This window comes from Chionomys nivalis, chromosome 1 (genome assembly GCF_950005125.1).
Source record: "Chionomys nivalis chromosome 1, mChiNiv1.1, whole genome shotgun sequence".
Classification (NCBI taxonomy): domain Eukaryota; kingdom Metazoa; phylum Chordata; class Mammalia; order Rodentia; family Cricetidae; genus Chionomys; species Chionomys nivalis.
Window position 1 is genome coordinate 173,708,551 of NC_080086.1, and position 13,397 is coordinate 173,721,947.

The 13,397-nt window shown below is 51.4% G+C and overlaps 2 protein-coding genes across 2 annotated transcripts; both read right to left on the bottom strand.

The window, feature by feature from the left end:
• Nucleotides 1-2,411: 2,411 nt before the first annotated feature.
• Spmip1 (sperm microtubule inner protein 1) lies at nt 2,412-4,414 on the bottom strand. Its single transcript, XM_057791261.1, has 2 exons — nt 3,994-4,414; nt 2,412-2,521 (listed from the first exon to the last, which is right to left on the bottom strand). Exons 1-2 carry the CDS (start codon nt 4,412-4,414, stop codon nt 2,412-2,414), a joined length of 531 nt encoding a protein of 176 aa, XP_057647244.1.
• A 916-nt stretch (nt 4,415-5,330) lies between these two features.
• Atp6v1f (ATPase H+ transporting V1 subunit F) lies at nt 5,331-8,142 on the bottom strand. Its single transcript, XM_057781810.1, has 2 exons — nt 7,924-8,142; nt 5,331-5,770 (listed from the first exon to the last, which is right to left on the bottom strand). The coding sequence occupies exons 1-2, from the start codon at nt 8,079-8,081 to the stop codon at nt 5,569-5,571; spliced, it is 360 nt and encodes a 119-aa protein (XP_057637793.1). The 5' UTR covers nt 8,082-8,142; the 3' UTR covers nt 5,331-5,568.
• Nucleotides 8,143-13,397: the final 5,255 nt, after the last annotated feature.

Below are 13,397 nucleotides of genomic sequence, written 5' to 3' on the forward strand. Positions count from 1 at the left end.
GTAAATTTCCTTTTATTTTATTGCCAGAAACAAAGAGTAAGATTTTCCTTCAGAGCAGGGAAAGTATGGCACACCGTGTGTGTGGTGGTGGTGGTGGGTCCCCTGTGGGCCTGAGCCAGCAAACCTGGACAAAGAGCGGGTCTTAGGAGGACCTCAGCAAATGGGCCCTTCTTGTAGTGTTCTTGGAACACGAGGAACTGTGCAGATCTCTTTGAGCTAAAAAGAGGCAGAAGTTGGGGTTGGCCATTTGTGGACACAGGAAACACGTGGTAGGCCGTGCGTGGCAGGCGGTGGGAATGAAGGTGTGTGGACTGTGAACCACCACTCCTGGGACTCTTCCCTCGCCTACGCACAGGGCCCACCCCAGCCATCTGCATTCTAATTCTGGTGGAATGGGTGTCAGAGCAGGGACAGCAGTAGACATTAGTCAATGTCTGACTTCCTCCCCCCCTCCCATAGGTTGCTTACATCCCACGGGCAGCAGTAACTTCAAGGAGCCAGGAAACTCAGAGCTCAAGGTCAAAGGGTCATGGGCAAGGGTCCTCTCAGGGGGCAGCAGGGGGTGGAGTCTGCCAGGGAGAAGGTTGCTGGGGTGAGGTGGGGCTGCCTCCTACAGCTAGAGGAAGGAGGGACCATTGCTGAGACCTTTTACAACACATAAAATGGGTGTGGCACATTCGGGGACCCGCAAGAGTGGGTGGGTAGTGGCGGTGGCACTGGTGTGATATGCAAGGCACTGGGGGAAGAGCACAAACTTTTTGAGCCCAGAATATTTTTTCTTCCTAGGACCCAGACAAGATGGAAGAAAAGAGTCAAACAGAGCCAAACGTTCAGAGTTCCAGTGGACAGACTCTCAGAAGCCCACAGGAGGGAAAGCTGGGTCAGGAAGCCCCAGAGCCGGCTGACCTGGCTTCCCAGGGCTTGCCAGCATCTCAAGATCCCTCCAAGGGGCTTGACACTGGCCTGAGCTATGAGAGCGCAGAATCACAGCCACTGCTGGCAGAGGGCCATCCTAAGGGGACACCACAGGGTCAGCGTGGGCAGTCACTGCCGGGGTATAAAGGAGAGTCAATTCCGGGACTAGGCAAAGGGGCTCCTCAGAGTCAAAGAGAAAGGAAGCAGTCTCAGCAGGACCAGGAATTCAAAACCCCTCAGTTTGGGGAAGACAGTAATTTAGAAGTCCGGGGGAAAGCGACATTATGGCGCCAGGAAGAGGGCGACCCTCAGGGCCATTCCAGGGATTTCTGCAGGTTCCCAGGAAAATCGACCCCCCAGTGTGTGGAAACCCAGATACCGGGACCCCGGGGTAGTAGCACCCAGCTGACCCAAGATGGGGAGTGGACTCTTCCCTGTGCCCTGGTGCCTCCAGCCCAGCGGCTGCTCCAAGGCCCAGGAGGTGGGATACAGGCCTTTGGGGAACAGGAGCCCCAGATGAGGCTTCCTGGCTCAATCTGGGAGCAGAGAGGCCCTAGGAACCCCAAATCCTCAAAGGCTGCATGGCCCGAGCCCGGGAGCACGGAGGAGGCACCGGCCCACACTGAGCAGGAGGCTCTGCAGCGGCTGCTGGAGTTGCACGGCGCAGCCAGGGAGCGACGGCGGAAGGACCGCGAGCATCAGCGGCTGCGGGTGCGTCCCAGGGCCCGGCCTGCCGGTGGTGGAGGAGTTGGGAGGGTCGCCGAGGCAGACCGAGCCCAGCTCATTGCCGCCTCCCCAGGTCCTGGAACGACTCCGCATCCTTGGGAACCATCACCGCAGGGTTCACCCGCTGGGGCTCCCTCCCAGAGCGGCTCAGATGGCACTACAGGCAAAAACCTGGGGAAAGGTGTCTCAGTCACGGTCACCACGGTTCTGCCCCTGGAGGGGAGGGCAGCAGCCAGCGGCTTCCGAAGGGGTCCAGCGGGAGAGGGGCGGGCGCTGGATGGTACCCTGCTGGCTGCACCAGCCCGCTCAGAGTTCTTGCCACCTAGGAGGATGCGGCAGGATGGAGACATGCCTTGCGAGAGCGTCTAGAACAAGTGCACAGAGGAAGGACTCAGTGGCTGCGGGCACTCGGGGCCAGGTGAGGGGCAGGCAGGAAATGGCAGGCACTACTTTGCCCTAACATCTGATTGACAAGTCACTGTCTTCCCAGGAACACCCAGCACTTTCAGGAGCTACTGTTCCCTGGCACTGTGAAGCCTAGTCCTGGAGAATAGTGCGCACACCACCCAGCCTGCTCCTGCCCTTGCTGGGTCGCCGTGAGATAAACTAAAGGAAAAGCTAAAGGGTAACCCCAAGTGTGAAGCAGTTTCAGAAAGGCTCCGATGGAAGCATCAAGGCCAGGGAGAACAAACACACACACACAGCAATGCAGCTCGACCAAAATCCTATTATTTCCTCTTTCTGCTCCTCTGTCACTGCCTGGCCCAAGGTCAGAGGGCCAGGTCCCGGGGGTCCAGTAGCGCAAAGGCTCCATTCTTACGGAAGAAGGACTCAATGCGGCACATCTTGCAGGAGACCAATTCCTGCTTTATTGGGGGGCCTGGGAAGAGACATCAGACTCTACGAATGGGTTTCTGGAGTACAGGAGTCCTGCCACATATCCTTAGGACTCTGCCTATGGCTCTACTCCGTGCGAATAAATGAAAAGGGCTTCCAGGGCTGGAGAGATGGCTCAGAAGTTAAGAGCATTGCCTGCTCTTCCAAAGGTCCTGAGTTCAATTCCCAGCAACCACATGGTGGCTCACAACCATCTGTAATGGGATCTGGTGCCCTCTTCTGGCCTGGAGGCATACACACAGACAGAATATTGTATACATAATAAATAAATAAATATTAAAAAAAAAAAAAGGGCTTCCAAAGAGTGAGGGCTACAGGAAAATATGTCTGGGTGGTGGACAACTCAGCAGTGATGGCAGTGTGGCTGTCTGCCATGGTAACCCAGTTCTAAGATGGTCCGCCAGGGCCACTAGGTCAGTGCGTCTCTGGCTATGATTGTCATTGTCACAGGACGGACTATGGAGACATGAACCTTCCTTCTACCCCATCCCCTTCTGGGGCTTCCTCTTGCATTTGTTGGGAAGCTGCTCCCCTTACTTGTGAGGCACGGGGGAGGGGATATGAGGGAATTGTGTTGCTCTCCAACCATCCAAAATTTCTGCAACTCAGGCAGCAGGACACACTTCCTAGAAATTCCTAACTGGTAGTAAACAAACATTCAAGGGCCCTCATCAAAGCAGTGACACCCGTGGCCTTAGTGCTTTCCCACCAAGCTTCTCCTCCTGTCTCTGTCCCGGCTGATGACCTACCTTCAGCCTGGGGCGGAGCTGCGGGCTCAGGTGGGTTGCCTTCCCACCAATGCCATCCCTACCTTCTGGTCCACCTTCCATTCTTTGCTTTAAATACCCCATACACTCTGGTGACTCCCTCTGAGCTAACTCCTCAAGGCCATGCTTCCCCACAGAGCCGCCTCAGTGACGTAGGGAGCCTACGGTGGCCAGCACAGGTCTATCTCCAGCCCTGTCTCTTCTAATCGGTGACTACAATGAAATCTGTGCATTGCCATTGATGGCTGTCCCTGTCACACTGAAGCCATCAATGAGCTCCACTGAGTTTTGTCCAAAACATCCTTGATCTCAGTTCTGCTAATCCTACCCTTGCCAAGGTAACACACAAAACAAATGCCTAGCTCATCTGCTAGATGCTTCAATTTCCCAAATCCAGTATCCCCGGCTTAAACCCCCCACTAGCTTCCCCTCAAATGAGGAGAAAATCCAAAGCCCTACCCCCATCATTTACCTTAAAAGCCTCAAGACCGATCTTTGCTAACAATCCAACCTGAAGCACATGCCCCCCCTACCCCCCCCATCCCTTCATTTCACAGGGCTTGTCCCTTAGATCTATCTCCTTGCCCTGTTTACACAATCTGGCCTTCCCCTAGGATTCCAGTTCTTCAACATAAGGCACAAGTTCCATGTCTGTGAGGTGACTCATGCATGGGAAGTTGGGGCTCACCCAGCTGCCAGCCATATGTGAAGTTGGTGGTGATGGGGAACAGGTAACGTGTCTCTGGCAGGTCCAGTTTTCGGGCGTTGAGATACTGGTAGCGTCCCTGCAAGTCGTGGGAGATGCCTTCATAGAGCAGGGCTTTGGTGTCAGGTGGGACTGGGTACATTTCTGACTGTGAAGGAGCCTCTGGGACAGGGCTGGGGGCCTTAGAAGGGGTTACTTTGGAGACAGGTGGTGGTGAGTCCGGGGCCTTAGGCAGCAGGGTGGGCAGTTTGAGGGGCAGGCGAGCTGCGGCCTTAGCCCTCTGTTTGGCCTTCACCAGAGCCCCATACTTGCGGTGCCATTCACAGCGCAACTTCATCTCTCTGAGGTATTCCTCCTTCCAGAAGTTTTGCCGCAGGGTGTCCATGTTGAGCTGCCTCGACATGGTGGCAAGGGGAAAAGCACTATCGGGGTGGCTATTGCTGAGTGAGCACAGCGGGCAGACAGTGGGGGGCTGCCCTGGGACAGTCACCTGGCAACCGAGCCTCACCTCACACAGGGCCAGAGTTCTACCTGCCATTGCCCTCAGCAGATGTCCCGGGTCACCCTTTCTGAGATAGCCTGGGGTAGGGCTCACTAACTAAACACCTTGATCCCCAAACCTGAAGGCTCCAAGCTCTAGCTAGAACAGTCGTTCTCAACCTTTCTAACGCTGTGGCCCTTTAATACAGTTCCTCATTTTGTGGTGATCCCCAACCATAAAATTATTTTCATTGCTACTTCATAACTAATTTTGCTACTGTTGTGAATTTTTTTTTAGATTTATTTATTATGTATACAGTATTCTCAGTACTCTGCCTGCAGGCCAGAAGAGGGCACCAGATCTCATTACAGATGGTTGTGAGCCACCCTGTGGTTGCTGGGAATTGAACTCAGGACCTTTGGAAGGGCAGGCGGTGCTCTTAACCACTGAGCCATCTCTCCTGCCCCTACTGTTGTGAATTGTAATATAAATATCTGTGTTTTCTGATGGTCTTGGGTAACCCTTGTGAAAGGGCCATTCCATACCAAAGGGTCTCGAACCACAGGCTGAGTGAGAATGATCTAGAATGACAATCCTATGCAATTGCTTTTATTGCTTGGGCAAGCCCGGCACCATGAAAACTGAGTAAAGGCACAAAGGTAGGGACTGGGCTCAAACTTTGTCCTCCATCCCTGAAGTCGGTCTATGATGTAGGTGACGAGTCCTTGAATTAGGCTCCTGCTCAATGCTTCTTCATCACCTGGTTCTTTGGTAGCTTTTGCCTATTTGCCAATCTTATGTACCCCAACACTGCACCCCTCACGTATCTATTCCAGCATCCATTTGGAGAGAATATTCTTTTAATATCAACAATGACACTGTGTAACAGCACAGGGAGGAGAGGGTGGGGAGAGAAGATGGTTAGGCTTTCTCTCCCTAACCAGCCTGGATCTGAACAGCAGAACCCCAACAGCTTAGGAGCCACTCAGCGAAGAGGAAGGGAGGGGCTGGAAACTTAAATAGAGGATGGCAAACTGGGAGAGGCCTGGTAATGAGGGGCTGGCGGCTGAGGAGCCCTAGCGCAGGTCTTCGGCCGTGAACATGCCCTTGGCCCTGCGCAGGATGGAGTCTTTGGCTGCATCATAGGGATGCTCCTTGGATGGGATCTCCAGGACGGCTGGGATGGAGCGCTGGTGGGCATCAAGGGCATGCCGAACCATCTCTGCGATGTACTGGTTGATGAGAATGATGCCAATGTCATCCCTGTTTAGAAACTGCCTGTTGGGGAAGAAGAGATGGCAGTGACCAAGGGGCACAAGGGTCTCAACCATAGCTTTCCTTGGATGAAGCAATTGCACTCAGAAGCTCAGAACCATACTGACCAGGGTGCATAGCAGTGTGTTCTATATGCTGCCTATGGGTAGGAAAGGGGAGGAGAGGGAAGTAGGTATGAGGCCCTTTGTATCACCGTAAGAAGATTCTAGAAACATAAGACTCCTAGTATTGATGAAGGTGGAGAAGGTAGAAATTTTAAGATATGGGGCTGAGGAGACCACCAAAGGCCTCAAGGTCTACGGCAGGGGGATGGGCCAGGATGACATTTGCCATAAGCTAAAGACAGAAAGAGGAGACTCAGCAATGACGGAATCACAATTTCCAGACAGAAACCGTCATTATGGTTTTCCTATCATGTGATCATGCCCCTCCCCGCCACAGACACATCTACTCATTAAAAATAATTTACTGAAAAAGAGAGAGAGAGAGAGAGAGAGAGAGAGAGAGAGAGAGAGAGAGAGAGAGAGAGAGAGCCGGCAGTAGAAGCACGCCTTTAATCCGAGCACTTCAGAGGCAGAGGCAGGCAGATCTCTGTGAGTTTGAGTCCAGTCTGGTCTGCAGATTGAGTTCCAGGACAGTCAAGGCTACACAGAGAAACTACCTGGAGAAACAAAACAATAATAATAATTTACTGTACCCACTTTGTGCTAAGCATGGAATAGATTTGACTTGATCATTTTAGGATCCCTTCTTGTTGGAAACATGGGAAATTCTTAGAAGTAAAATCTGTCCTCCAATGACATTGGAGGTCACTTTGCCACATTGCTTAGAGATCAGCTGATCATCACAGTCTCCCAGGTGTGAGCCTGCCACACCCCGGGCAGTGGAAACTAGTCTCAGCCAGTATCCCTGGACTGGGCTATTTAGGGAAAACAGGTGAGGGCAGTTTGTTCCAGCGATTTGGCACAGTAGCCCTGGAAAAGAAGTGAGGGAAAGAATAGAGAGTTGGCATCCTCGATTCTGGTCAACAGGACACTTCATGGCTTAAAAGGAAGGCCTGCACCCACCTTTTGGAACTATGATCTTTGACCCAGGGTACATAGTGAGGGCTTGAAGCACAAGGTCTTTGTGGAAGACCATACTTTCCAGATGTTCTGCCCAATGTGCTCAAGACAAATGGAAACCCCAAGGCAGACTGCAGAGAGCAGCGCAGAGTGGGCACTAGCTAAGAAACGCAAAAGGGGACGATCAAGACGGCTCAGTGGAGAAAGGTGCCTGCTGACTGCTTGACTTCTAGCCTCGGACCGCGGCAAGAGAAAACTGACTTCACAAAGTTGGCTTCTGATCTCCATGTGCGTGCAGTGACAAGTGCTATCCACAGTCACACATCACACACAGAGACTCAGTAATTAAAAAAAATAAAGAGACCGGCAGTGGTGGTGCACGCCTTTAATCCCAGAACCCAGGAGGCAGAGACAGGCGGATTTCTGCATTCAAGGCCTGCCTGGTCTACAGAGCAAGTTCCAGGACTACACAGAGAAACCCTGAGTTAAACAAATAAACGAGAAAGAGTTGACCTAGGTTGAGCCTTTTACGACTGGTGTGTCTTTGGACCTGTGCCTTAACCTATCCGCCCTTTCTCTCACCGGTAAGCAGAAATAACCACTACCTTACAGGACAATTGTGAGCCTCTAAGAAAAATGAAGCGCGTACGCGTACACACACACACACACACACAAACACGAGCCCACTGTCCAGACTCACACTGGATGTGGTTTGTTTAGGGTACGACTCGAAACGTAAGGTCCAGAGAATACGCTACAGGTGAGCGTCAGGGACCCGGAAGAGGCGCTGAACCTGCGGGTCCCCACCGACTGGAGGCTCCCGGCGTCCAATTATGGCAGGGGCGGACATCAAGCCCGACTCTCCTAACCTGACACACAATCATGTGACGGGGAGCTCGTGAACCCGCCGTACGCCGGGCCCCTCCGAGCCCCAAAAGGGAACTTAGGCAGCGAAGGCCTCTGCTCCGGAGGGGCTGATGGCTTCCTGGACCATCTCGATCCCTATCGCCGCTTGACACCCAGGTAAACAGGCCGCTAATTCTGGCGCTTACAGGCAGGACCCATTCATTTAGGCCTCACAGGCTACCGTACCTGAAAGTATCTTCGATCTCATTGATGGTAGTATCCTTCTCCACTACCAGGAAATTAGGGTGGCGGTTCTTGTTAAGCTCCCCTATGCCGCCCAGCAGGAAACCCGTCACCGTGTCCTCGTCCCCAATCACCGCGATTAGTTTACCCCTGCCCGCCATTCCGTCGGCAGAGCGGAGAACTCGGGCACCTGTGATGCTCCGCCCCCGCAGCGGCCCCGCCCTTCAGTCATGCGCTGTTCCCCGCCTCCCGGACATGCGCTTTAGCAGGAAAGCGCCTCAGTATTCCTGCGCCATAGAGGCCGGAACTACGTCTCCCAGAAGGCTGAGCGGCAGAGGCCTCTCTGGCGTTTTGCCTTTTATTCCTTCCTTCTGGAAGATAAGTTTGTTTGAACCTAGAGTTATTAGAGGGCGAGACTTCAGGGGGCATACTCTCTATTTGTGTGTGTGTTATTTTGTTTTTGGCTTTTTGAGACAGGTGTTCAAATAGCCCAGGATAGTCTCAAACTTGCAATGTAGGAGAGAATGGCCTTGAATTCCTGATCGCACTGCTACTTTCCACACAAAACAAAGTTTGTGTATAGTTTGTTTGGTTTTAAAAATTTTGTTGTTGTTACATTTGTTCTTTCAGAGACTCGTGCGGGGCGGTGGAGGTGGGGGCATGGGTGTGAGGTCATAGTGTACTCTGGGCCTTAGGGTCTTCCGGTCAATTTGGTGTATGATTTGATTTTTTTCTTTCTTTCTTTCTCCCTCCTCCGCCCCTTCTGTTGTAATTTTAAAACACCACGAAGAAGCCACACCGTGCAGCAGGGCGCACATGGGAAGTTTATTGGAAGAGGAGAGAGAAGGGACAGAGAGGGGGCAGAGACCAGTCGGTCCTCGAGGACAAGAGCGCTGTAAGATGGGCAGTGCCCACCTTTTAAAAGGCAAAGTAGTAAATGTGCACAGGGGTTGTTATTAGTGGCTATAGCTGAGGATATATCCTAACTCTCTCTCTCTCTCTCTCTCTCTCTCTCTCTCTCTCTCTCTCTCTCTCTCTCTCTCTCTCTCTCTGTGTGTGTGTGTGTTTGTGGTGGTCCTACTGCCTCAGCATCCCAAGTACTAGGATTTAAGGCTTGTGCCTCCACCACACCCCTATCCCTTTGTTTTGCTTTTATTTGGCAGTTTTTTGAAACCTGCTATATGTAACCTTTGCTGCCTGGAACTCAGAATGCAGACCAGGCTGCCTTTGAACTTGCAGTGAGTGATCCTTCTGCCTCATCCTCCTGAATACTGGATTATAGGAATTCACCACCAATTCCTCCCTCCCTCCTTTGTCTGTTTGTTTTGCCCAGTCAGGCATCAGACTTTCCAATTCTTGCCTCAGTCTGGGATTATAGACGTGGACTACCACAATTGTCCAAGAAAAGATACTTGCTAGCTGGAAGTTCAGGTCTAAGTCAGTGTCTTGTACACATGCACATCAACTATGCCGCGGTTAACAATTACTCAATATATATTTAATCACAAGAAATGGCAAATTGGTGACACTGTAGTGTAGAGGCAAGGCCTTGTGTTCGTTGCTACATTTAGAGAACTATATAGAAGTGACCTTAGCGTTTAGGAGGTTGAAGCAGGACTGCCACAAGTTCAAGGTCAGCGGACTAGGTAGTAAGACTGTTGGGCCTAGCAAGGTGGCTCAGTAAGAGCACTTGCCACACAGTTGATAACCCGAGTTTTGATCCCTAGGACCTACATGGTGGATGGAGAGGACCAAGTTCTGCAAGTTGTCCTCTGACCTCTGCATTTGTGTTTTTGAACACACAGGCACACACAGAGGCACACTAAATAGCTAAATAAATGTGAATAATTGTTTTTTAAAACCTATCTCAACAAACAAAAAACAAGCCAAACAGGCCGGACGGTGGTAGCGCACACATTTAGTCTCAGCACTTGGGAGGCAGACAAGCGGTTCTCTTGAGTTCAAGGCCAACCTGGTCGACAAGAGTTCTGGACAGCCAGAGATACACAGCAAAATCCTATCTCAGAAACCAAACCAACAAAATTAAAGAATCAGGAAGTTTCCCTGAGGAGTAAAGGGTAATTATCACCGGACTGTGCTGTGTATGGAGGCAGGACTACAGGGGGGGAGAGGGGAGGCACATGGAAGTGATGGTGCCTGGAAAGCAGGTGTGTCTAATGTGATCTGAGTGTCCTCCGAGCTGGTCAGACATGTTCTCTGCATCCCGATCTTCCCCGTGTGTGTGTGTGTGTGTGTGTGTGTGTGTGAGCAGCCTTGAGCTCCGACCACCCCAGTCAAAAGCTTTTTGTGTGTCTTCCCCACGCTGCCAGACTGTAACTTCAAGCTGCAAGCCAAAATTAACCCATCATCAGGTATTTGGTCACAACTCCAAGTAAAATAGAAACAATGTGGTCTGGGATGTGGGGGCACACTCTGGTTTCACCCTCGATCCGGCTGTTTCGAGGCTTCCTCAGGGTCACGTCACAGGATTGGCAGTGGATTGGGGAGAGGCCCTCAGCTGCTCAGCACCTGCTGCCCCACTATGACTGGGTGAGAGCAGCTGGCCCACTATGTGTGAGTGCCTCAAGTCACAATGAGGTCAGCAAACCAGCTAACTCTGGGGCAAGGAGGGACAGGCAGGGAGCAAGGGGGTGTGAGGGTGCCGATGGGACCATTTGCTCCAGCCCCAGGCAGAAGCCCTGCATGAGCACAGGTGACTGGGTGCTCAAGATGGCAAACCTACCTTCAGCGGTTGAATGAGCCCTAAGGAGCTGGAGTACCACTCGATGTCATCATGGCTCCTTCATTTAGCCACCATTTATCAAAAGGGGACCAGGAATAGGAGCTAGGGATGGATGACTGATAGAACACAATTTCTGTTCTCAGGAGCTCCCTGCAGGGGCACAGGAAAAGTGAGAAATCTTAGTGGGAAGGCAGGGGTGCAATAAAGAGAAGTTCCAGAGGGGCCTTGATGGAAGATCCAGAGACAGGAGAGGAAAATACTTCCTGTCACTTCCAGTGTGACAGGGGCAGGAGACAGTTCTATGCTGCCCTCTGCAGCAGTCGGAGAGGGTTTTTTTGTTTTGCTTTTTCTGAGACTTCTCTTAGGTAAAGCTGGTTTGTTTGGTTTTGTTTTTTGATTTGGTTTTTTATTTGTTTGTTTTATTTCAGAAAAGAATTTCAGGAGGAGCCAGTACCAAGGAGAGTTTGAATTTATTAGCGAGATTAATAGAGGTGGTTACACTGCGAGGCTCCCAGGGGAAGGATAGGATCTATTCAGACATGGGTGTGGGCTTCTCCAGAGAGAATGACACGTCTTAACCACAGCCATATGCGCTATTTTGGTGATTTCTGGAGTCACATTTCAAAGGGTTACTAAGGAGCTTACATGAGATCACAGGGTGGTTCCCGATGTGCCCTGGGTAGGCTTACAGCTGATAACTAAGGTCCTAAATCACAAGAGAAGCCCGAGGAAGCTGTCATGTTTTCATTGTCAGCAACAGTTTAGACTTATTTGTAAGAGTCCCAGAAAGCTTCCTGTTTGCAGATGGGAAGAAAGGCCGTACATGCTTAGGCCTTAAGCATGGTCATTGCCATTTTAACATTTTTATTTGAAATATCTCTCCAGGAAAGGAGTGTTGTCTCTAGGTTGGTAGTCTTCACAGAATGTGAATTGTACCGGAATTCTTGACTCTCGACCTTGAACCAGACTCTGGGAGTGAGGAGGTGTCTTTTCCTTCCCATCCCATGAGTCTTTCTGTCCTGCCTCATTCCTGGGACGTAAAGGAAAAGAAGAAACCTAAACAGAGAATGAGGAAGCAGACCGGTCACTGAATGGAGTCAGGTTTGGGGGCTGGGGTCACATTGTCTTGGGTCTTGGTGGCATCACTGTGGTGTGCGTGGGGATGGGTCTATTTTTTTTTTTTTTTTTTTTTTTTTGGTTTTTCGAGACAGGGTTTCTCTGTGGCTTTGGAGCCTGTCCTGGAACTAGCTCTTGTAGACCAGGCTGGTCTCGAACTCACAGAGATCCGCCTACCTCTGCCTCCCAAGGGCTGGGATTAAAGGCGTGCGCCACCACCGCCCGGCTGGGTCTATTGTTTTGGGATCCATCTGGTGAAGTGAACTTTTGCCCTGATTTGCAGCCTGTTCACATATCATTCGTGCCTGTATAGAACTCTCAGGGTCAGGAGCTTAGATGGTTGTGGAGGCCATGGGAGTCTGTCCACAGATCAGGGTAGTAACCATAAACAGCCGTGTTCCCCACAGAAGCGTGGAAATTGGTAGTAGTGACTCAGAAGAGGCCAAAAGAGGCCCAAGAAAGCTTCCTGGTGGCCAGAAAGACAAGTGTGGGAAGGTGTTCCAGGCAGAGGCCAGAACTGCAACACAGGTGTCCGGGAAACCACAGAGCAGGGTAAGGTGCAGAGTACAGATAGGGACTGGGTACACTGCCCAACCATATGGGGAGATGGCTTGAACTCAGGAGAGTGTGGAGACCATCTCCTGGAATGGGACCAGAGCCACAGCGGCCCTGGTCTAAACCAGAGGGACACGAGGCTTTTAATGAGACCTGCTCTAGCTGCATGGAACAGGGAGGGGGCGTCAGGGCCAAGAGATTAGTTCAGAAGCTGCTATGTAGTCCAGAAGGAGACCTGAGCTAGGTCAAGACTGGAGGTGAGGGTATAGCTGGTCCAGGTCTGACCTCAGGACTGGAGTGAGGCTCAGGAGTCTCATTTGGTTTCTGTTGGGTGAAGAGCGTTACTGTTTGAGCCGGTGATCACACTTCTTTGTTTTTTGTTTTTGTTTTTTGAGACAGGAAAATCTATACTTAGACAGAAATCTATGTATCTCTGGCTGTCCTGGAACTCACTATGTAGACCAGGCTGGCCTCGAACTCAGAGAGATCTACCCTACCTTTGCCTCCTAAGTGCTGGGATTAAAGGTGTGAACTACCACACCTGGCTTTTGTGGTCACAGTTCTGTTTTTTGGGTTTTGTTGTTGTTGTTGTTTGTTTGTTTGTTTGTATTTTGGAGACAGGGTTTATCTGTAACTTTGGAGCCTATCCTGGAACTTGCTCTATAGGCCAGACTGGCCTCAAAGTCACAGAGATCAGCCTGCCTCTGCCTCCCAAATGTTGGGATTAAAGGTATGCACCACCACCACCCAGCATGGCCACAGTTCTAAGAACCTAATTTGAAGAACATCCTTCAGGTTGGGTTGAATGTAAGCAGCCTTCCAGTCACCCTTAATAGTGTCCACTGTCATCTGCCATCCACCAACCTTCCAGCTAGTATGAGACTAATTCTCCACCAGGTCCTCTTTCGGGGAACATTCCAGACTTCTTGATTTCCCCAGGCCATTGCCCTCAGCCTGGGGTCAGGTCTCTGGGGAACAACCGTCTGGCCTCCGTGCGGCCCTCTACTCCGGGTCAGGGGACAGCAGTGGACAAGCACACGCACCCATATAGAGCAGGCAAGCC

Bases quoted from the DNA above. Each gene is read 5' to 3' on its own strand.
- Atp6v1f (XM_057781810.1), bottom strand. From the start codon at position 8,081: ATGGCGGGCAGGGGTAAACTAATCGCGGTGATTGGGGACGAGGACACG. The intron at 5,771-7,923 runs GTACGGTAGCCT...CTTCCCCAACAG, and splicing joins GAGATCGAAGATACTTTCAG to GCAGTTTCTAAACAGGGATG.
- Spmip1 (XM_057791261.1), bottom strand. From the start codon at position 4,414: ATGTCGAGGCAGCTCAACATGGACACCCTGCGGCAAAACTTCTGGAAG. The intron at 2,522-3,993 runs GTGAGCCCCAAC...GTCTCTTCCCAG, and splicing joins CACATATGGCTGGCAGCTGG to GCCCCCCAATAAAGCAGGAA.